General features: G+C 45.7%; 1 protein-coding gene across 5 annotated transcripts in view; it reads left to right on the top strand.

Annotated features, from left to right (window-relative positions):
- Positions 1 to 24,566, top strand: part of glsb (glutaminase b) — a 163,902-nt gene that overhangs the window by 60,545 nt on the left and 78,791 nt on the right. For all 5 annotated transcript variants that reach the window (XM_038789138.1, XM_038789137.1, XM_038789141.1 and 2 more), the window contains 6 exons: positions 6,526 to 6,689; positions 7,767 to 7,825; positions 18,118 to 18,150; positions 18,261 to 18,319; positions 19,382 to 19,448; positions 19,775 to 19,825. In XM_038789138.1, coding sequence (XP_038645066.1) covers positions 6,526 to 6,689; positions 7,767 to 7,825; positions 18,118 to 18,150; positions 18,261 to 18,319; positions 19,382 to 19,448; positions 19,775 to 19,825 — 433 coding nt within the window. The remainder of the gene's footprint in view (positions 1 to 6,525; positions 6,690 to 7,766; positions 7,826 to 18,117; positions 18,151 to 18,260; positions 18,320 to 19,381; positions 19,449 to 19,774; positions 19,826 to 24,566) is intronic.

Raw genomic sequence — 24,566 nt, 5'->3', positions numbered from 1 at the left:
ACTTCCATTGAAATTCCAGTTACTGAATCCCCAATTTCCCATTCACCAACAGTATTAAACCGTACCTACCTCTGTTCCTGACTTGGCCATCGTGCAAAAAAACACAATTGCAAACCAAATTTATAATAAAACCATGTCATCCCCTTAGTAACTGTCTTCTGTGTGTGCCTTTGCTTGGTCGTCTTTTTGCTGTGTTAACCCAGTGGCTGTATCAAGGTTGTTGAATTTCAGTGAAAAGACTGCAGATGGTTTGGAGGGGGATTTAGCAGTTCTGGGCCTAGCAGGTTTGGCTTCGAACTGCATCATCTTGTCGGTGAGGAGGTGGTAATTGGAAGGGGGGGGGGGGAATGGGAGGCAGCAGTGTGAACTGGTCGAGTTCTGATGAAGTCAACATGAGACATTAGTTCTGTTTTCCTCCACAAATGCTGCTCAGCAGTTCCAGCAGGTTTTGTTTTTACTTCAGATTTGCAGCATCAGTAGTATTTAGCTTTTGGACTGGTTGGCTGATGGGAAACAGGAAAGACATGTTGGCACTGTGGTTAGCACTGCTGTCTCGCACCGCCAGGGACTGGTTCAATTCCGGCCTTGTATCACTGCGAGGAGTGTGCACGTTGCCCCCCATGTCTCTGTGGGTTTCCTCTGGGTGCTCAGATTTCCTCCCACAGTCCAAAGATATGCAGGTTAGGTGGATTGATTATGCTAAATAGCCCCTTGAGTGTGCCAAAAAGATGTGTTGGTTAGGTTAAGGGAATATTGGGATTGGGTGAAGAAGTGAGTTTGGGTGGAATCTCTTTCAGAGGTTCGGTGCAGACTCGATGAGTCGAATGGCCTCCTGCACTTGTAGGGATTCCATGATTCTATGACACTGGCAGTGAGGAAGGGATGGGATAATGTTGTCATCCCTAGAGTGGAAAGCAGGTTCATATTCCACTGTCTCCTTCAGACTATCCTAGGAATCAGTTTGAAGTTAGATTGCAGGACTGCAATGACACACTGGACGTCTCCTTTGAGCATGTATCTGTAGCCATGTTGTGAGCAATCTGAGCTTCCACTGCAGTTCTCAAATATAAGTTGGCATTCGTCACCTTATTTAAGGAAGAATGCAAGTAAATTGGAAGCAGTTCAGACTAGTAACTGGAGTTAGTCCTGGAATTGTAGATTATTATGAGGACAGGTTAGGTTTGTATCCACGGGAATTTAGAAGAGTAAGAGGTGACTCTAGAAGAGATCCTGTATTGAGGCATACAGGATCCTGAGGGGTCTTGACAGGGTAGACGTGGAGAGGATGTTTCCTCTTGTGGGAGAATCTAAAACTAGCCGTCACTGTTTAAAATTAAGAGGTTGCCCATTTAAAATTGGGATGAGGCAAAATATTTTGATGTTCATGAGTCTTTGGAACTCTCTTCCTAAAAAGGCAATGGAAGTAGAGCCGTTGAATATTTTTAAGGCAGAGGTGGATAGATTCTTGGTAACCAAGGGGGCGTGGGGGTGATAGGTCATCAGGGGTAGGCAGGATGTAGATTTCAGATTGCTATCAGATAAGCCATGATATTATTAAATGATGGAGCAAGCTCAAGAGACTTAATGCACCCTGTCAAGACCCCTCAGTATCTTGTATGCCTCAATCATGTTGCCTCTTGCTCTTCTAAACTCCAGTGGATACAAACCTAGCCGGTCCTCGTGATAACCCACAATTCCAGGACTATCTCCAGTTCCTTATGAGTTCTGTTTGAATTACAATGCTGATGTCTCGGCATCCAATCAGATACTACATCACGATCAGGTCCACAGTGTGCTAATGAAGTTGACTGCCACTTCAATGCTGGAAAGGATGGCTCCATCTCTGCACAAATCCCGATACAAAGTAGGCACTGGGCTCCTTCATACTCCTTGATATTGCACACAGGCTTTTTGGCAGGCTTCCCAATGCACCAATCTAATTCCTTATACATACGCCAACCTTCTTTCATGATCTGCCCTACCAAGTTTTCATCTGAGTCAACTGTAGCAAATCCTGTGTGACCTAGCTCTCTGGCTGGCACTCTTGCGCTATTCTTCCCCCAGGCCTATCTGCAGATCACGTGCTGATCTGTTTCTGTGCTGTCATAGGGGCTGTTTAGCACAGGGCTAAATCGCTGGCTTTGAAAGCAGACCAAGCAGGCCAGCAGCACGGTTCGATTCCCGTAACAGCCTCCCCGAACAGGCGCCGGAATGTTGCGACCAGGGACTTTTCACAGTAACTTCATTGAAACCTACTTGTGACAATAAGCGATTTTCATTTTTTTCATCTAAATTACATACAATATCTGAGTTCATGGCAGTGTGTGTGATTCGAGTGACAAGTACTTTCTTCCTCACAGTCATCTTGAAGCACTACTTGACCAGATTGTACTTTTTGCCCTTATGAAAGGCTCAAGGGTGTGGTTGCCTATATGAAAGGCTCAAGGGTGTGGTTGTGATGAAGGATGGGGGAGTCGGCAGCTTGTAAATCAAAAATGGTTGTGGGATGTGAGGAGGATTTTGGGTGAGGGTACTGTCATCTTCAGTTAACTTGGCCCTTTTGCTAACCATGGGGCTTGATTTCTATTCCAATAGTGGCTTGCACTGCCCCTTCCATGGGCATTAGGATATGCAGGGGTTCTTGTTCTCCCTCCAGTTACCTTCTGCTGTGTTTGGTTATGCAACACTTTGTCCTATTATAGAGAGAAAGAAGTGTGTCAGTGACTTTGCAATCTGTTCGGGTGGTTTGCAGTATGGAAAGGTGAGGCTTCAAGTAGTATTATGTATGGAAAGGTGTGGTAGAGCATATAAATGTTAGACATTAATCTCTGATAAGGGATTGCTGCTGGGTCAGTGGGTATGTGGTGAATTGAACAGTCGCTGAAGCTACTGACTAGTAAGATATGACTTTAAAAGGTACATTCACTGGCCAACTTTGCACATGTGAAGTCATTAAACTTGTGGCACCACATCCATGCTGCCGGGGTTAGACTCTTGGCAATGATCTCCAGGGCTTTCTGTTCTCAAGGAAACTAATGGGGCGAAAGGCTATTAAATCTCCTGGACATGATTGGTTACATAGGGGATCAAAGAAGTAGCTACAGAGATAGTGGATGGACTGGTAGTAATCGTCTAAGAATCCGTACATTTTGGAAAAATCCCACAGGATTGGAAAACTGTTAATGAAACACTCTTCTTCAAAAAGGTAGGAAGACAAATAAACGGGTAACTGTAGGCAGGTTAGTTTAACATCGGTGATTGGGAAAATGTTCCATTATAAAGGATATAATAGCTGAGCATTTAGAAATGCATAATATAATCGAGCAGATTGTCTTCACAAAGGAGAAATCATTATGACTAAATTTATTTGAATTCTTTGAGGTGGATGAGCAGGATAGATAATGGGGAAACCAGTAGATATAATGTACTTGACTTTCCAAAAATGCATGATAAGGTATCGCACAAAATACTGCACAATCAAATGAGAGCCCTGATGTTGGGGGTAGTATATTAGCATGGATAGAGGATTAAGTAACTTATGGAAGAGAGAGTTGGGATAAGGATGGCATTTTCAGGATCGCAACCTGTAACTAGCGGAGTGCCACAGGGATCACTGCTGGGGCCACCATTATTTCCAATATATATTAATGACTTTGGTGAGGGAAGTGAATATACTATTGCCAAAATTGGGAGGTAGAAGGCAAGTGGTGAGGATGACAGTCTACAGAGGGATATAGACAGTTTAAGTGAGTGGGCGAAAGCTTGGCAGATGGGATATAATGTAGGAAAATGTGAAGTTATGCCGTTTGGTAGGAAGAATAAAGGAGCTGAATATTATTTAAATGGAGAGAGTCTACAGAAAGCTGCAGCACAGAGGGATTTGGGACTCTTCCTGCATAAATTGCAAAAAGCTACCATGCAAGTTCAGGTAATTGGGAAGACAAATAGAATTTTGGCCTTTATGTCAAAGAGAATGGCGTATAAAAATAGAGCAGTCCTGCTAAAACTATATAAGACACTAGTTAGACCGCACCTGGAATACTGTGAACAATTTTTGTCTCTTTAAGTAAGGAAAGATATACTGCCATTGGAGGCAGTTGAAAGCTTCATTAGGTTGATCCTAGGTAGGGAATCTCATGGAGAGGTTGGGCCTTAACTCACTGGAGTTTAGAAGAATGACCTTTTTGGGACATACATAATTCTTGGGGGGCTTGGCAGGGTAACGGCTGAGAGATTGTTCCCCTTGTGGGAGTGTCTAGGACCAGAGGGCATAATCTCAGAGTAATGCGTCACTCATTTAAGACCAAACTGAGGAGGAATTTCTTCTCCGGTTAGTGAATCTGTGGAATTCTTTACCCTAGAGAGCTATAGAGAATGGGGCGTTGAGTATGTTCCAAGGCTGAGATAGACACATTTTAAATCAGTAAGGGAATCAAGGGATATAGGGATAAAGTGGGAAAGTGGAGTCGAAGATGATCATATCTGACCTGATCTAATTGAATGGCGAAGCGGACTTGATCGGACAAATGGCCTACTTCTCCTCCCATGATTTGTCTTTTCTGCATGTGCCGGGAGAGCCACCTAACCCCCTACAGATACAGGACACCGTTCCTACCTTTTGTATACTTCACCAAGGTCTCCAGAGTAGCATCAGAAGACCTTAGTCTTAATTTTCTTTCAGTTGTCATTCTTTGCTTTTTCCCAGGTTAGATTCACAACTACCACAGCTGCCAGCACCTGCTATCACTGTACTTCCTGTTTAGATCTGTATCCTGGCTTTAAGGAGTGCTATGAAGTTAATAGTTTTGCGCCCGTTGCTCATTTGCAGTCAATGAACAGTAAGGTTCAGCAATGGCTGTGTGTGCACAGCAATCATTTTAGTGGGCAAGCAACAGGAAGGTGGTGTGTTGCCTGCGTTTAAGTAATTGGATTTAGGTTAATCATGCTTTGTTTCGTTGCACCTATCTTGGGGGTACTATTCTATTTAGCTTGCTATATCTTAAAATAATGTTCAAAGCTATCTTTGCATGAATCCACTTGGTTTTTCAAATCTGCGCATTTACTCAATGCATTTCAAAATAAGTCTGGTGACCAGATTAATTGGACAAGTGTTTCTTACATTGTCATATAAAATGTCATTTGTTCCCTTGGGTTGATTTGGTGTTTTCAGTAGAAAATACAGTACATCGAGAGCTTTTATAATTGCTTTTGGCATAGTTTTACCTAACTGGGTAGAATTTGGGTACTTGATGTAAAACTGCCAATAAAAGTCTTGATTGAAGAAATAACGTGCAACTTTATTCAGCATTGACTTGTACTTTTAAAACCTCTTTGTCGGTTGTATAATGTGTTGAGCGGCTCTGAACAGGTAGAGAAGGAAGAATGATTGAGTAGAATTTTGAGGCTTTTGCTGGAAAAGAAGAATGATAATGTAGAGTGAATTTAGGAGCAGAATTTAAATGCAGTCATGATAGCTGAAGCCCCTGCCACTTTGGTAAGAGTGGAGATTCCACAAAGTCCAGATTTCAAGAAGCAGTAGGTATGCTGGGATGAAGGGCTGAAGGGAATTGGGTTGTGCGTGGTGTGTGTTGGTTAAATCAAGCCTTGGGAGTAACAAAGAATGGATGAAGGTTGGCAACAATAAAGGATGTGCTGTCAAGCAGAAAAAATAAACTATGTTGTGTATAATGTAAGGTTTCAAACCGAGTCCACCAGGACTCCCAACATTGCACAATGCTGGGCTTGTTTCAAGTTAGTGACCAGGAAGGAGGATGAAATGGCTCGAGGGATGATTTTTAGTAGATGCCTTGAGCCTTGCCAATATTGAACTGGAGAAAATATTGGTTTATTCAGGATGGCACAGATAATTGATGGACAAGAATGGTTGTTGGGTCCAGGATGATAGTAAAGTAAAATTGGATGTCATTGGTATATATGGCAGCATACATTAGTGGCCCTAATTAAAAGGAATCCTTGATTGGGACTCAAGTCACCACAATTCCACAGAAGCTGCTTGCAATATAATATTATCTCCAAAATACTGTACAAATTGTAATGGATGTAAAGATTTGGAGAGCTATTGGATTTGTTTATTGTCACGTGCACCGAGGTATAGTGAAAAATATTTGTCTGCAAGCAGCTCAAACAGATCATTTAGTACATGAAATGAAAATAAAATAAAAAGAAAATACATAATTGTGTACCTTGTGTTGCCCTATGTAAATACATAGGCATCGGGTGAAGCATACGGTAGTGTAGTATTAATCAGGTCAGTCCAGAAGAGGGTCATTTAGGAGTCTGGTAACAGCAGGGAAGAAGCTTTTTTTAATGTTTTGATGTTGCTGTTTTAATGTGGATTGTCACAATAACTTTAGAAAACTGGTCTACAGTAAATGTATCTGACATGTAGCAAACAGTTAAGTATTCAGTATTTTAGTAATTAGAAAAATATCTTGATAATTCTTGTGTTTCTGCTATTTTGTAGTGTTGAACTGCATTTTAATTATATAAACTTTCTTATTCTAGGCATTCAGTTGGAGATACCAAAGTTCCCTTTTGTCTTCAGTCCTGTGTGAAACCTTTAAAATATGCAGTTTCTGTTCATAACCTTGGGACAGATTATGTTCACAAATATGTTGGTAAAGAACCCAGTGGATTACGGTTCAACAAACTGTTCCTAAATGAAGAAGGTAGAATTTATGTTTTAAATGCAAAGCTGAAATTCCTTGATATAATTTTTAAATTGCTTAATTTGACTTGTATCAAGTAGCTCTGGCAGACATTTTAGTCAATTTTATGGGCGGGTTCTTCAGCCACGCCCGCCCAGCGACCAGAAATTCCCACCCGAGGTCAATGGGCCTTTACGTGGTCCGCATCCCACCCGTAGCGATCTTCTGGCCGACGGGGCGGAAGAATCCAGCCCCAAGTCTGGCCAGTTTCAGAATAAATTACTTCTAAGTGTCAAATGCGTTCAATGAACCTATGCTGTTTGTGATTGAGTTTTTCAGAAATGGAAGCTTTCTGCCCTTTCTAAAATTATAGATCTGAATCACCTTAGAAATTATTAAATTCAGATTGTTAATATCATTAACATTTCTAGTTACTTATAGCTATACTCTGATGCAATGATATATATTGCATTCCTAATTATCAAGTGGTTAAACTTGAATTATAGCTCGTATTTTGAATCTAAACATTTTATAAGGAAAAACAATTCTATCTTTAGCATTATTTTTGCGTAAACTGCAGTTTTTCCAGGCACTGTCTACCTTTAGTAATTAGTATTTTGATCAAAATGTGAAATATACCCAGTGGAAGTTTTGTGCGCAGTGAGGTATGAAAGTTCTGTAGGCTTGCAAAAGGTTGTTGCCATGGTCACTCATGAAAATTTGATAGTTTTCTTGTGTACACTGCAGTCATAAATAATTCCATATATGTAAAGAAATTATTTTGACGTCTGCTGATTTTGATTACAGACTTCTAGCTAAACTTGTATTTAAAATCCGGTGTAGCGGTACTAATAGTTTTTTATCATTTCATTCATTTGCGTCTGCCCTCTCCACTTCCCCCATCCCCTGTACAACAACACAGGTGCAAATTTAGAATATGTCATTAAATTATGATGTTTAAATTTAGTAGTTAAGTCAAACTAATATATTTTAAAAATTGATTACTTCTGATATATTGCAACTACTGTAACCAAAATTATTTTACCTGTCTAAGAATAAATTCTGCATTTTCCATGTGATGCCCTTTTTTTGTTTCAGATAAACCTCACAATCCTATGGTAAATGCTGGGGCTATTGTGGTAACATCCCTTATCAAGGTGAGAGGTTTTACATCAATCCTCGTGAATGAGTAAGTAGAATTCAAATATGCAAAATATACTTGTGGGTGTACTACACCAACAGCTACAATGGACAGGAAAAGAGCATCTGGAGCACTGGTCTTGCCCCACACAGTTGTTGCCTTGAACATCGCTCTTCCCAATATGCCGCTCCTGCCAGCAGCCATATAATCTTCTGGGACAGGACCAAATTTAAAAATGCGTGGCTAATTTAGGAGTAGAATTCCTCCATTTCATCCATAGGGCCATTGCTATTTAATAACACTGATCCCTGATGGGTTCCACTTGTCTGCATGCAGATCCTCAACAATTAATAACCTTTTTTTGCCTCAAGAAGTACATTATTTTATTGTAACTTGCCAATTTCATAGATTAATCTATTGTGAGAGATCTTATCAAATGCTTCTGAAAATCCAAGTCGACATTGTCCAGTCGGTTAGCTTAACCATCAATCTAGCAAATTCCTCAAAAATTAGTGAGCAGCAACCCTTTTTTCCCGCCAAAGCCAAACTTTATGCCCGATGACTCCCTTCTCAATCCAGGTGATCATAGACAACATTTCTTACAATTCTGTTTGGCATCTTGCCAATGCTTGGAGTCAAACTATTGAGCCAATAATTCCCTGGTTTGGTGTTATAACCTTTTTAAAATGTATTCATTCACAGGATAGGGTTATGGGGATGGGGAGATGGAGGGGGCATAGGTAGGGTGCTTTTTAAAAGGGTCAGTGCAGACTCGATGGGCTGAATGGCCTCCTGCTTTGTCGGGACTCTATGGATTCCAAATGGCGTCACTGGCTAGACCATCCCTAATTGCCCTTGCCTTGGATAGCTGACCACAGCAGTCCATGTGGTGTAGGTACACCCACAGTGCAGTTGGGAAGGGATTTTGATCCAGGGAAGGAATAGCGATACAGTTTCAAGTCAGAATGGTGTTCGGCTTGAAGGCCATCTTATTGAAAATCAGAACCACGTGACATCTTTCCAGTCCACTGAAACAATCTGACTCTAGTGAGACAAGTAAAAATGGGGCAAAGTGTGAAGCACGTGAACCATTCTGTTTGAGCGCCTTGGGTCATTTGGCCAACCAGCTCCATCTGTTTGAGGCTACCGATTCTATTTAGGATATCCTCAGCTATTCTAACTTCTCCAGTTTGTATCAAATGTCTTTATAAAACAAAATATTAGAAAATCACAAACAACCTGAATTTAAATGGTGCCTGTAATGCGAAAGAAAAAGTAATTCGGACAATGTCAATGGATAAGGTAGGACAAATATATCCAGAGTACCCTGGGTGACGAGAGGAATAGAGGTGAAGGTGAAAAGCAAAAAATGTGTATACAACAGATGTTTGGCAGAAAATACTATAGAGAATCAGGCTGAATATGGAAGAACCAGAGGGAAGGTGAAATATCTATTAAGAAAAGAAAAGCAAGAAGACAGCATGAAAAGAGACTGGCAACTAACATAACAGGCATCCCAACGTCTTTATCAGCATATAATTAATAAAAAGGTGGCGCAAGAAAGATTGAGAGTGTGAATTGCAGAGGAGCTAGTGATAATTTTGTAGTCTTCCTCAGACACCAAGGTGGTGCCAGAGGACTGGAGAATTGTGAATGTTACACCCTTGTTCAAAAAGGGGTGCAAAGATAAGGTTGACAACTACAGACCAATCAGTTTGACCTCTCAGTAGCAACATCTGGAGACTACAGTTTAGGACAAAAATTTATAGTCACTCGAAAGGTGCAGGACCATTAAGGAAAACCAGCATGGATTCATTAAGGGAAAATCATGTTTAACTGACTTGCTGGAGGTAACAGAGAAAGTTGATGAGAACAACACTGTTGATGTGGAACATGTGGGGTGGGATTCTCCGACCCCCCACCCGCAAGGCGTGAATCCTGCCCCGATGCCGGCTGCCGAATTCTCCGGCGCCGGGTTTTTGGCGGGGGTGGGAATCGCACCGTGCCGGTCGGGGGGCATTGGCAGCGGCGCGCTACCCCCCCCAGCGATTCTCTGCTCCGTGATGGGCCGAATGGCCACCCGTTTTCGGCCAGTTCTGCCGGTGTAAATCTTGCTGTACACTCCTAACGCGTCTGCGTTTGAATTGAGAGCGCTGGCCCTTGACTGGTAGTGCAGACCTTCACACGGCTGCATAGTGTCCAGGCTTTCTGCAATTTAAACACACCCGCCTCTTGGAGGGCAGTACCTCTTTAAGTGGGTGGTGCCACAGTTCGGGCACGTCATGACGTCATTACGGTCTGTGCGTCACACACGCACAGTGCGGTCGGCAGACATACGCACGTGCAGAGTGGTGATCGGCCGCTTCATCGTCCCAGTTGCATCGCGCATGCTTGGGGCTCCGGGACAAGCGCGCAAAATGGCCGCTTTCATTAAGGCTGAGGCGCTGCATCTGGGCTATGGCCTACACACTCTCTGCCTAGTGGAAGGCAAGTTTCTCCTTTTCAGCCGATTTATATTGGGAATACCGATTTGTGGCGTACTCATGCACTGTACATGTTTCAATCGCGACTGGCAGGGTCATATTCTTGATTTTTAAAAGCAGCTCTGAGGATCAGATTAAATCCAAAAACGATCTGGTCCCTGATTATGGAGTCAGCAATGTCACCAAAGTTGCACGACAGCGCTAGTAGATGGAGATTAGTTCGGAAGGAGTTGGAAAATTCATCTTTACCTTGGAGGCGTTGTTTGAACATATAACGCTCGGTCATTGGTCTCCACTTCACAATGACTATCAAACCTGTCCAGGACGGTCTGAAACGTCGTCTTCTCCGGGCCTTCGGTGACGTTCAGCGAGTTGAAGAGTTGGATGGCTTGATCTCCCGCAGTTGAGAGGAGAAGCGCGATCTTCCTTGTATCAGACGCACCCTCGAGGTCTGAGGCTTCGATGTACAGCAGAAACCCTTGCTTGAAGCCCGCCAGTTGGTACTGAGATTGCCGGAGGTCCGCAGCTGTTGAGGAGCCTGGATCTTTTCCATGGTGCCGGGATACATTAGCTGGTTGTCACGGAACAGATTGAGGTAAATCACCAAGGGATTGCAGTCTCCTGGTATCATGTCGTGTTTAGCACAGTAAGATAACACGGGCTACAACTAGATGCAGCTTTACCTGAGAGATACTGCACAGCTTGAAGTTAGTTCAATATGATTTAAGAACATAAGAACTAGGAGCAGGAGTAGGCCATCTGGCCCCTCGAGCCTGCTCCCCCATTCAATGAGATCATGGCTGATCTTTTGTGGACTCAGCTCCACTTTCCGGCTCGAACACCATAACCCTTAATCTCTTTATTCTTCAAAAAACTATCTATCTTTATCTTAAATACATTTAATGAAGGAGCCTCAACTGCTTCACTGGGCAAGGAATTCCATAGATTCACAACCCTTTGGGTGAAGAAGTTCCTCCTAAACTCAGTCCTAAATCTACTTCCCCTTTGACGCTATGTCCCCTAGTTCTGCTTTCACCCACAGTGGAAACAACCTGCCCGCATCTATCCTATCTATTCCCTTCATAATGTTAAATATTTCTATACGATCCCCCCTCATCCTTCTAAATTCCAACGAGTACAGTACCAGTTTACTCAACCTCTCCTCGTAATCCAACCCCTTCAGCTCTGGGATTAACCTAGTGAATCTCCTCTGCACACCCTCCAGTGCCAGTACGTCCTTTCTCAAGTAAGGAGACCAAAACTGAACACACTACTCCAGGTGTGGCCTCACTAACACCTTATACAATTGCAGCATAACCTCCCTAGTCTTAAACTCCATCCCTCTAGCAATGAAGGACAAAATTCCATTTGCCGCCTTAATCACCTGTAAACCGACTTTCTGTGACTCATGCACTAGCACACCCAGGTCTCTCTGCACAGCAGCATGCTTTAATATTTTATCGTTTAAATAATAATCCCGTTTGCTGTTATTCCTACCAAAATGGATAACCTCACATTTGTCAACATTGTATTCCATCTGCCAGACCCTAGCCCATTCACTTAACCTATCCAAATCTCTCTGCAGACTTCCAGTATCCTCTGCACTATTCGCTTTACCACTCATCTTAGTGTCATCTGCAAACTTGGACACATTGCCCTTGGTCCCCAACTCCAAATCATCTATGTAAATTGTGAACAACTGTGGGCCCAACACAGATCCCGGAGGGACACCACTAGCTACTGATTGCCAACCAGAGAAACATCCATTAATCCCCACTCTTTGCTTTCTATTAATTAACCAATCCTCTATCTATGCTACTACTTTACCCTTAATGCCATGCATCTTTATCTTATGCAGCAACCTTTTGTGTGGCACCTTGTCAAAGGCTTTCTGGAAATCCAGATATACCACATCCATTGGCTCCCCGTTATCTACTGCACTGGTAATGTCCTCAAAAAATTCCACTAAATTAGTTAGGCACGACCTGCCCTTTATGAACCCATGCTGTGTCTGCCCAATGGGACAATTTCTATCCAGATGCCTCGTTATTTCTTCCGTTTTTTTAAAAATAATTTTTATTAAGGTTTTCACAAAATATAAACAACAAAACAATATTAACAAAACAACCATGGTAAAAACCCAAGAACAACAACCACCCAACTACAAAAGCAACTACTAAAACAAAAAAAGCAAACAACAAAAAGGAAAGAGATAACACCCGCCACATCCAACAAACCCATGTACACAATTCTCCCTCCCACCGAACCAAACCACCCCCCAGGTTGCTGCTGCTGCCGGCCTATTTCCCTACCGTTCCGCCAGGAAGTCTAGGAAATGCTGCCACCGCCTAAAGAACCCCTGTACTGATCCCCTCAGGGCAAATTTCACCTTCTCCAATTTGATGAACCCCGCCTTATCATTGATCTAGGCCTTCACGCTTGGGGGCCTCGCATCCTTCCATTGAAGCAAGATCCTCCGGCGGGCTACTAAGGATGCAAAGGCCAGAATACCGGCCTCTTTCGCCTCCTGCACTCCCGGCTCCACTGCAACCCCAAAAATTGCGAGACCCCAGTCTGGCTTGACCCTGGATCCCACCACCCTTGACACCGTCCTTGCTACCCCCTTTGAAAACTCCCCCAGCGCTGGGCTTGCCCAAAACATATGGGCGTGGTTCGCTGAGCTCCCCGAGCACCTAGCACACCTGTCTTCGCCCCTGAAAAACCTACTCATCCTTGTCCCAGTCATGTGGGCCCTATGCAGCACCTTGAACTGGGAAGAGGAGGAATTCACCCTTTCCAGGGCATCCGCCCACGTCCCCTCCTCAATCTCCTCACCCAGCTCCTCTTCCCATTTACCGTTCAGCTCCTCCACCGAGGCCTCATCTACCTCCTGCATTACATGGTATGCATCCGAAATCCTCCCTCCTCCAACCCACACCCCCGAGAGCACCCTGCCCCGTACCCCACGTGGGGGCAGCAGAGGGAACCCCTCCACCTGCCGCTTGGCAAATGCCCTAACCTGTATGTACCTTACATGTTCCCCGGGGGGAGCCCAAACTTCCCCTCTAACTCCCCCAGGCTCGCGAACCTCCCATCCACAAACAGGTCCCTCAACCTCCTAATACCTACCCTGTGCCAGCCCAGAAATCCGCCATCGATGCTCCCTGGAACAAACCGGTGGTTCCCCCGTATCGGGGACTCCATCGAGCCCCCCCCCCTCCCCCCTATGCCGTCTCCATTGCCCCCAAATTCTGAGGGTAGCCGCCACCACCGGGCTCGTGGTATACCTCGCTGGAGGGAGCGGCAACGGCGCCGTTACCAGCGCCTCCAGGCTCGTGTCCACACAGGACGCCATCTCCATCCTCTTCCATGCTGCCCCTTTCCCGTCCATTACCCACTTATGCACCATCAATGCCCAATAGTTGGCAGCCCAATAGTACCCACAGAGGTTGGGCAGCACCAGCCCCCCCCCTATCCCTGCCCCACTCCAAGAACACCCTTCTCACCCTCGGAGTCCCACGCCCCCATACAAATCCCGTAATACTCCTGTTAACTCTCCTAAAAAAGGCCTTCGGGATAAGGATTTGGAAGGCACTGGAACAGGAACAAAAACCTCGGGAGCACCGTCATCTTGACGGACTGCATTCTAACGGTAAAGGGGGGCAGCAGGGTAGCATGGTGGTTAGCATAAATGCTTCACAGCTCCAGGGTCCCAGGTTCGATTCCCGGCTGGGTCACTGTCTGTGTGGAGTCTGCACGTCCTCCCCCTGTGTGCGTGGGTTTCCTCCGGGTGCTCCGGTTTCCCTCCCACAGTCCAAAGATGTGCGGGTTAGGTGGATTGGCCATGCTAAATTGCCCGTAGTGTCCTAATAAAAGTAAGGTTAAGGGGGGGTTGTTGGGTTACAGGTATAGGGTGGATACGTGGGTTTGAGTAGGGTGATCATGGCTCGGCGCAACATTGAGGGCCGAAGGGCCTGTTCTGTGCTGTACTGTTCTATGTTCTATGTTCTATGTACCCGCCAGCGACAGTGGTAACATGTCCCACCTTTTGAACTCCTCCATTTGCTCCACCAACCTTGTGAGGTTGAGCTTGTGCAGGGCTCCCCAGCTCCTAGCCACCTAGACTCCCAGGTACCAAAAGCTCCTCCCTGTCTGCTTTACTGGGAGCCTACCAATCCCCTCCTCCTGATCCCTGGGTGCACCATGAACAGCTCGCTCTTACCCAGGTTGAGCTTATACCCAGAAAAGCCCTCCAATTCGCTGAGAATCCTCATCACCTCTGGCATTCCCCCCACCGGGTCCGCCACGTACAGCAACAGGTCGTCCGCATAAAGCGACACTCGATGCTCCTCGCCACCCTGCACCAGTTCCCCGACTCCCTCAACGCCATGGCCAGGGGCTCAATTGCCAACGCAAAGAGCAAGGGGGACAGGGGACACCCCTGTCTCGTCCCCCGGTGCAGCCGAAAGTACTCCGACCTCCTCCTATTTGTGGCTACACTCGCCATCGGGGCCTCATAAAGCAACCTCACCCAACGGACAAACCCCTCCCCAAATCCAAACCTTTCCAACACCTCCCACAGATACTCCCACTCAACCCTATCAAAGGCCTTCTCCGCCTCCCCTTCCACAGCTGGCATCATAATGATATTCAGAAGCCTTCGTATGTTGGTATTCAACTGCCTTCCCTTTACAAACCCCGTCTGGTCCTCATGAATGATCCCCGGCACACAATCCTCTATCCTGGTAGCTAAGATCTTTGCCAACAGCTTGGCGTCTATATTTAGCAGCGAGATCGGCCTATATGATCCACACTGCAGAGGGTCCTTGTCCCGCTTAAGGATCAAGGAAATCAGCGCCCGTGACATAGTTGGGGGCAAAGCCCCCCCTTCCTTGCCTCGTTAAAGGTCTGAACCAACAGGGGGCCCAACAGGTCCGCATACATTTTTATAAAATTCGTCCGGAAACCCATCCGGCCCCGGCGCCTTGCCCGACTGCATGCTCCCTATCCCTTTAACCAGCTCCTCCAGCTCAATCGGCGCCCCCAGTCTCTCCACCTGCCCCGCCTCCACCTTCGGAAATCGCAGCTTGTCCTAACGCCTCAAACTACACTATTATTCCCACCAGTATCGCCGCCCCCCGATTTTTCTCATCCAGCCCTGAATGAAATACTTGGCCCACCCATCCCTTCCTCAGTCGAACCTGGTCCGCCACCTACAGGTGCGTCTCTTGGAACATGGCCACATCCGCCTTCAGCCCCTTCAAGTGCGTAAACACCAGGGCCCGCTTGACCGGCCCGTTCAGCCCCATCACATTCCAGGTTATCAGCCGGATCAGAGGGCTCCGTGTCCCCTTCCCCTGCTGACTAGCCATAACCCATCCCCTGCCCACCACTGGCCAGCGCCCCCCCGCTCGGCCTGTTCCCCACGGCAGCAACCCCCCCCCCCCCCCCCCCAGCACCCCCTGCATACTCCAGCTCCTTCCTGGTCATGTCAGCAGCAACCCGGTACCCCCCCGGGCTAGGACCCCTCCTAGCCGCGCCCCCCCCCCCCCCCCCCTTCCATAGCACTCCCGTGAGCCAGCTAACTTCTGCTGACCCCGGCGACTCCTGCCACACCTCTGACCCCTCCCCACGTGGGGCTACTCCTCCTCCGTGCCCATCAGCAGGCCGCCCCTCGCTCTTGCGCAGGAAAATAACAACCAGCAAAGGCCCGCGCTTCTCAGGCCCGACCCCGCCCCCATCACCCCGCAATGCCGGAAACTAGAGGAAAGCCCGTGCTTTCGCCCTGCCCAACCCCGCCTCCTCTAGGGCAACTCCCATTGCCGGTCCCCACCGCCAGCTCCCCGCACTCCCAGTGTACCTTCCGGCCCGAATCCGTCCACCAGACCCATACAAAAAGACATAAAGACATCGCTCCACCCACCTAAAGCCAACACACATCCTGCATGAAACAGAGAACCCCCCCCTCCAAAAAAAAAATTAGACACAGTTGCATTTACATTCAAAACCCCCATCCCTGACCCTCGGATTGAGTCCAATTTCTCAGCCTGCACAAAGGCCCACGCCTCCGCCGGGTATTCAAAATAATGGTGACGTTCCTTGTAGGTGAGCCACAGACGCGCCAGCTGCAACATGCCAAACTTCACACTCTGTCTGTGGAGCACCGCCTTCATCTGGTTGTACCCGGCCCTCTGCTTAGCCACCTCCGCACTCCAGTCCTGGTAAATCCGCACCACCGTGTTTTCCCACTTGCTGCTCCGCTCCTTCTTGGCCCACCGAAGCACGCACTCCCGGTCAACGAACCGGTGGAACAGCACCGCCCGCGGCGGCTCATTCGGCCTGGACCTCCTGGCTGAATGAGGCCGCCAGGTCTGGACCCTCCGTGAGGCCCAGGATCCGTAAATATTTCCGCCTCGACCGGTTGTTCATCTCGAACCGCTCCTGCCACTTTTTATGGAGCGCCTCGTGCATCTCCACCTTCCCTGCGAGGGCCGTGGCCTCATCCTCCCTTTCGGAGGCCTGCTGCTGCAGCTCCCAGATTGCGTCCCCCTGGGATGTCTGAGTCTCCAGCAGCTTACGGTGGTAGCCTTCAGCGACTCCAGCAGCTCCACCTTAAGCTCCTGGATGCAGCGCCGAAGAGTCTCCTGCTGCTCCTGCGTCCACTGCCTCCACTCCTTGAGGGCTCCGTCGCCTGCCATTTTGTTTCCCTTCCCCCGCTTTTCCAGAGGCGCTGCCACCGCTTTTCTGCTCACCCCACTCCTGGTTCGGACCATAGAACCCTGGGGATCTACTGCAGACCCCTTCCCACGTTGGGAATTGTCGAAAAAGGTCCGTTGGGGGCCCTGAAAAGAGCCCCAAAATCAGTTTCTAGCGGGAGCTGCTGAACGTGTGGCTTAGCTCCGCATAGCCGCAACCGGAAGTCGTCTCGTTATTTCATCCTTGATGATAGATTCCAGCATCTTCCCGACTACGAAGTTAAGCTCACTGGCCTATAATTTCCTGCTCTCTGCCTACCTCCTTTTTTAAACAGTGGTGTCACGTTTGCTACTTTCCAATCCTCCGGGACCACCCCAGAGTCTAGTGAATTTTGGCAAATCATCACTAGTGCATCTGCAATTTCCCTAGCCATCTCTTTTAGCACTCTGGGGTGCATTCCATCAGGGCCAGGAGACTTGTCTACCTTTAGCCCCATTAGCTTGCCCATCACTACCTCCTTAGTGATAACAATCCTCTCAAGGTCCTCACCTGTCACAGCCTCATTTCTATCAGTCACTGGCATGGAATTTGTTATTTCCACTATGAACACCGACCCAAAAAACCTTCAGTTCCTCAGCCATTTCCTCATCTCCCATTATTAAAACTCCCTTCTCATCCTCTAAAGGAACAATATTTACCTTAGCCACTCTTTTTTGTTTTATATATTTGTAAAAACTTTTACTGTCTGTTTTTATATTCTGAGCAAGTTTACTTTGTTGATTTATTGAACCTGTCACACAGTTAGCTCAATCCTCTGTGAGTTCGACTCTCTGCTAACCTAGTGTGATTAATCTGTCTGACTGAACCAGACTAGCTCTTGGCCACGTGCTGTAGGAGTTATATGATATGTACACCTTGACTCACACTGTAGATGTCATCAGTGGAAAGAGGCGGAGTGTGAGTGCCTCATGCCTTTTATAGTGGGAAACCACCTCCAAATGTTCTGCCTGTTGATTGGTTATGTCCTGTTCTCTGTATTCATTGGCTGCCTGTTTGTATCTGATTATGTGCATTCTGCATATCATGACAAAAAGTTGATTTTGAGTTATATTTCTTCCTTTCTTTGTAGCAAGGAGCAAGCAATGCTGAGAAATTTGATTATGTAAGTAAAATTCATTTCAATTCCAGTTCAAATTTTTTGAATGTGGGGAAAGGAAAATTATGCCTGCACTTAAAATAGAATGCTTTCTGAAAAGTAGTGCTGTTTTGCAGGTGACACAGTTCTTGAATCGAATGGCTGGAAATGAATATGTTGGCTTTAATAATGCTACGTGAGTAACTTTTATTCCTTTTTTTGTCTAATTTTCTCCTCCCCACTCTCTTCCCATCTGCTCACCTCTTCAAAAGGGTGGCACGGCGACACAGTGGTTAGCCCTGCTGCTTCACAGCGCCAGTGACCTGGATTCGATACCCGGCTTAGGTCAATGTGCAGAGTCTGTACATTCTGCTTGTGTCTGCGTGGGTTTCCTCCGGGTGCTGTGGTTCCTCTCATAAGTCCCGAAAGACGTGTCTGTTAGGTGAATTGGACATTCTGAATTCTCCCTCAGTGTACCCGAACAGGTGCCGGAGTGTGGTGAAAGGGGATTTTCACAGAAACTTCATTGCAGTGTTAATGTCAGCCTGACACTGATAAAGATTACAAGCGAGTGGCTGGTTTCCCTCCCCAGATTAACATGCATTTAGTTTTCAAAAAATCTGATACCTAAAAGTATTCAAACACAATCATGTCGAAATGCAGGTGTTTAAATCCTTACCCTGCAAAAGGATAAGGAAGAAATAAAGCCATTTTCCTGCAATTAAGTAGATTGAACAAAATCTGCATTGAAACAACTGACACTGAGCTAAATTTTAATATGAAATGAAATGAAAATCGCTTATTGTCACAAGTAGGCTTCAAAGGAAGTTCCTGTGAAAAGCCCCTAGTCGCCACATTCGGGGAGGCTGGTATGGGAATATGCAGGCATACTTGGTTTTGGAGAGAGTTCTCAAAAACCTGACAAATCCACCTGAGATGCACTTTAGGAACCCAGCTTCAACTAGCTGATTTTCTGCATTTAACTAGTCCATCAAGCTATGTTGGGCAACCCCCTCAGTCGAGGCAGATTGTCAATTTCTACATTAATTGGTCAATCACAGTGATATTAACATGGCTATTCCAATTTAAATGTAGATCCATGGGTTTCCCAAGCTGTCTGGAACTCAGGATGTAAACCAATATTTCTTAATGATTTGGTTCTCAACTTGAATGATAAAGTGTGGAATACTTTAGACGAATGTTACTTTTTCTTTGAGCTTTCAGTTCACTACATTTTACTAAATGTTACTGTTTTTAGCTTTCAGTCTGAAAGAGAATCAGGAGACAGAAATTTTGCTATAGGATACTATCTAAAGGAAAAGAAGGTTTGTAGGCTCACTTGTGTATCTTTAACATTTAATGGTGCATATAATTATTTCTCTTGAGGATGCCATGCCTATTTTTAGGCTGCATCTCCTTATCACTTATGTTTCAGTTTATTTTTCTCAGTTTATACTGAGGTAATATATTACTACAATTCAGCGTTGTTGTGCATGAGTTTTGTCCAATTAAGAAGAGCATTGATTAAGTGTGTTGCCCACTAATAAACAAACCGTACTATCTTGCTGTAGAAAATGATTTGGATTAGTGCTCCTTAAAGAGAGATACCTCTTTAAATGGCAAAAAGCTAATTGTTCTTTATATTTTGTAGTGTTTTCCAGAAGGAAGTGATATGACTGGAGTTCTAGATTTCTATTTCCAGGTGAGTAACTTTATTAAATTCCAAGTTTAACAGAACATGCTACTTCTCACTTAAGTATGCACAACAGAATTAATCCGTTACAAGGAAGTAAATGCTTCTTCTTTCCCATCTGCAATTGGATTGGTGAGTAGTGTAATTACATAGTAGAATTCTCCAGTTTTAAAAAATTGCCCATTTTGTGATCTGGCATCAAAAATTAGGACATTTATTTGGGATCACCAAATATGTGACTGCATTTTTAAAGATAATTAGTATACAAAGGTTGTGGAGAAGATTTAAAAAATATATAATCCTGGATTTGTGTATGTTGATAAAAATATTCATGTGAAGTGCAGGCCAACGTTATTCTATAAATAACTTAGACTTCAGAATGTGATCAATATACTTTTGCATTTATATAGAATCTTTCATAATTTTGCACCATCCCAAAGTGCTTCATAGCTATTGAAGCATAGTCATTGTCATAATGTAGGAAACAATGCAGTCAATTTGCACATGGCAAGGACCTCAAACAGCAATGCCACTACGTAGTGACTTTATTTTAGTAATATCACTTTAGCGATAGGTATTTGGCATGTGCTATAATACTTCTCTTCCATGTTAAGTATGTCTGAATGGTCTTTAAAATGTATATTTCTCTTCCATGTTAAGTCATGTCTGAATGGTGTTTCAAATGTATATTGTAATTAGGACAACTGTGAGAATGCTACATTGCGTCTCTGGCAGGGAAATAAGGAAATATCTTTTTGTCTCATTTCTGCTTTCAGTCCTGTGATCTTATTGGAAAGTGAGCATGTTGCATGAGAGTAGGCTTAGACTTGATTCTCCTCTTCATAGATGCTGTTTGACCAATTGCTAGACCATGTGCAATAGCAGCATAGAACTGGTATCCTGTGAACTAGACTGTTGACAGTTTCTAGATTTGCACATGGCAACTGGCCAAGGTACCTAAAATCAGTAGCACCAAATTTTAAAACGAGGAACTGACGGCAGGTACATTTTGGTGTATATTTTGCACAGTATTAGTCTAAATGTTTAAGTGGAGAAAATCGTGGAGAGACTGAATTTGGTACCCAGTACTTTTCCGAATAACGCACATTGAAGTGCAAAGTGCAAATGAGTGATGGGGTGCAAATTCTTTTAATATGTTTTCATTTTCTTATCTGGTTAGCAGTGAAAAGATGCAATAGCATTTCCCTGAAAATGGGGGGGAGAAAATGGAATGCCATTTGAGAAGGAGCTATTTTCCACGTTCCATCCAAAGATCATTGGTGAACATCTAGAAGTAGGTTGTTTCCCTGTCTTTTGGGAGCATTAGATGTTCTAACAGAAGGGAGACAATATTGAGTGTCTGAGAGATGGAGTGTGGCGAGGAGAGCCATGAGATTTTACAAAAAAGTATGTTAAGATTATCCCTCCCTCTGAATCTTACCATTTTTAATCATTTCTTGCACTGGAAAAAAAATCATTATTGCAGGTTTTCAGGTGTTCTTAGTTTGATTTCTAGACTGCACACACATTGTTAAATAAAACCATAGTTTCTGATCTAGCGGTATTTAAGCTGGAGGGGGCAAGTAAATTCAGGCACGTAGCATTACATAGTTGGTTTTAACATTTCCAGTTTGGGTACCTCTGAATCAACAGTTAGACAGTCAAGTGATGATCAAACCCAAAATGCTGGAAATGGCAGGTCATACCGCATCTTGTAGATGATACGCAGTACAGCCACCGAGAGACAGTGGGTGGAAGGAGTGAATGTTTGTGGATGGAGTGCAATTCAATTTGACTGCTTTGTCTAGGGTGATGAACTTTTTGTGTTGTTGGAGCTACACACATCCAGGTAAGTGGTGCGTATTCGTGGATGATGACGGAGTTTCGGCGGGAGCAGGGGCCTGTCGGGAAGGTGAGTGTGGGCCTTTAAATTCACTTACTTTACAGCAGGAGCGGCCTCCGGAGTTTCGGCGGGAGCAGGGCCTGTCAGGAAGGTGAGTATGGGCCTTTAAATTTGCTTGCCTTTCAGCGGGAGCGGCCTTCGGATTTTTGGCGGGAGCAGGGGCCTGTCGGGAAGGTGAGTGTAAACCTTTAAATTCACTTGCTTTACAGCGGGAGCGGCCTCCGGATTTTCAGCGGGAGCAGGGGCCTGTCGGGAAGGTGAGTACCTGTATATAAGTTGGGCGGTTGCTAAACCCGAGACACTACATTTGTAGTGTCCCCCACCCTTCCACCTCCTCTAACCTAAGGGGTTGAGGTAATATCAGGTGAGCTCTTCCTTTCTTTTTCTTGTTTGTATCTAGAGGGGATGGCAGGGAAGGCAGCACCATGTTCCTCCTGCAGAATGTTTGAGGTGAGGGATACGTGTCCCTGCTGATTTCTCCTGTGGGAAGTGCACCCAACTCCAGCTCCTCAGAAACCATGTTCTGGAGCTGGATGAACTTTGGATCATTCAGGAGTCAGAGGTGGTCATAGATAGAAGCTTCAGGGAGGTAGTTACGCCAAAGAATAAAGTTAGATGGGTGACGGTGAGAGGGGCTGGGGGAAGCAGTCAGTACAGGGATCCCCTGTGGTCGTTCCCCTTAGTAACAGGTATACCGCTTTGTATACTGTTGGGGGGGACGACTTACCAGGGGTCAGCCATGGGGTACAGGTCTCTGGCACAGAGTCTGTCTCTGTTGCTCCGAAGGGAAGGGCGGAGAGGAGAAGAAGATTAGTCATTGGAGACTCCATAGTTAGGGGGAGAGATAGGAGATTCTGTGGCAATGAGAGCGACCCGTGGTTGGTGTGTTGCCTCCCAGGTGCCAGGGTCCGCGATGTCTCGGATTGTGTTTCCGGGATCCTTAAGGGGGAGGGGGAGCAGCCCCAAGTCGTGGTCCACATGGGTACCGACGACATAGGTAGGAAAAGGGATCGGGATGTAAGGTAGGAATTCAGGGAGCTAGGGTGGAAACTTAGATCCAGGACAAACCGAGTTATTATCTCTGGGTTGTTACCCGTGCCTCGTGCTAGTGAGTCAAGGAATAGGGAGAGAAAGCAGTTGAACACGTGGCTGCAGGGATGTTGCAGGAGGGAGGGTTTCAGATTCCTGGACAATTGGGGCTCATTCTGGGGTAGGTGGGACCTCTACAAACGGGATGGTCTACGCCTGGACCAGAGGGGTACTAATATCCTTGGGGGGGGGGGGGGGAGGTTTGCTAATGCTCCTTGGGAGGGTTTAAACTAGTTGAGCAGGGGATTGGGAACCTGAATTGTAGCTCCAGTACGCAAAAAGTTGAGAGTAGTGAGGTCATGAGTAAGGTTTCAAAGTTGCAGAAGTGTACCGGCAGGAAGGAAGGTAGTTTAAAGTGCATCTACTTCAATGCCGGGAGCATCCGGAGTAAGGTGGGTGAGCTTGCGGCATGGGTTGGTACCTGGGACTTCGATGTTGTGGCCATTTCGGAGACCTGGATAGAGCAGGGTGAGGAATGGTTGTTGCAGATGCCGGGGTTTAGATATTTCAGTAAGCTCAGGGAGGGTGGTAAGCGAGGGGGAGGGGTGGCATTGTTAGTCGAGCACAGTATTATGGTGGCTGAGAGGACATTTGATGAGGACTCGAATACTGAGGTAGTATGGGCTGAGTTAAGAAACAGGAAAGGAGAGGTCATCCTGTTAGGGGTTTTCTATAGGCCTCCGAAAAGTTCCAGAGATGTAGAGGAAAAGATTGCAAAGGTGATTCTGGATAGGAGCGAAAGTAATAGGGTAATTGTTATGGGGGACTTTAACTTTCCAAATATTGACTGGAAACACTGCCGTTCGAGTACTTTAGATGGGTCCGTTTTTGTTCAATGTGTGCAGGAGGGTTCCCTGACGCAGTATGTAGATAGGCCAACGAGAGGCGAGGCCGTATTGGATTTGGTACTGGGTAATGAACCAGGACAGGTGTCAGATTTGGAGGTCGGTGAGCACTTTGGTGACAGTGACCACAATTCGATTACGTTTACTTTAGTGATGGAAAGGGATAGGCATATAATGTAAGGCAAGAGTCATATCTGGGGGAAAGGCAATTATGATGCGATGAGGCAAGACTTCGGATGCATCGGCTGGAGAAGAAAACTGCAGGGGATGGGCACAATGGAAATGTGGAGCATGTTCAAGGAAGAGCTACTGCGTGTCCTTGATAAGTATGTACCTGTTAGGCAGGGAGGAAGTGGTCGAGCGAGGGAACCATAGTTTACTAAAGCAGTTGAAACACTTGTCAAGAGGAAGAAGGAGGCTTATGTAAAGATGAGACATGATGGTTCAGTTAGGGTGCTTGAGAGTTACAAGTTAGCTAGGAAGGCTCTAAAGAGAGAGCTAAGAAGAGCCAGGAGAGGACATGAGAAGTCTTTGGCAGGTAGGATCAAGGATAACCCTAAAGCTTTCTATAGATATGTCAGGAATAAAAGAATGACTAGGGTAAGAGTAGGGCCAGTCGAGGACAGTAGTGGGAAGTTGTGCGTGGAGTCCGAGGAGATAGGAGAGGTGCTAAATGAGTATTTTTCGTCTGTATTCACACAGGAAAAAGACAATGTTGTCGAGGAGAATACTGAGATACAGGCTACTAGACTAGAAGGGCTTGAGGTTCATAAGGAGGAGGTGTTAGCGATTCTGGAAAGTGTGAAAATAGATAAGTCCCCTGGGCCGGATGGGATTTATCCTAGGATTCTCTGGGAAGCTAGGGAGGAGATTGCTGAGCCTTTGGCGTTGATCTTTAAGTCATCTTTGTCTA

This window comes from Scyliorhinus canicula, chromosome 2 (assembly GCF_902713615.1).
Source record: "Scyliorhinus canicula chromosome 2, sScyCan1.1, whole genome shotgun sequence".
Taxonomy (NCBI): Eukaryota; Metazoa; Chordata; class Chondrichthyes; order Carcharhiniformes; family Scyliorhinidae; genus Scyliorhinus; species Scyliorhinus canicula.
Note: the sequence above shows the minus strand (reverse complement) of the source record. Positions and strands in the feature narration are given on the sequence as shown.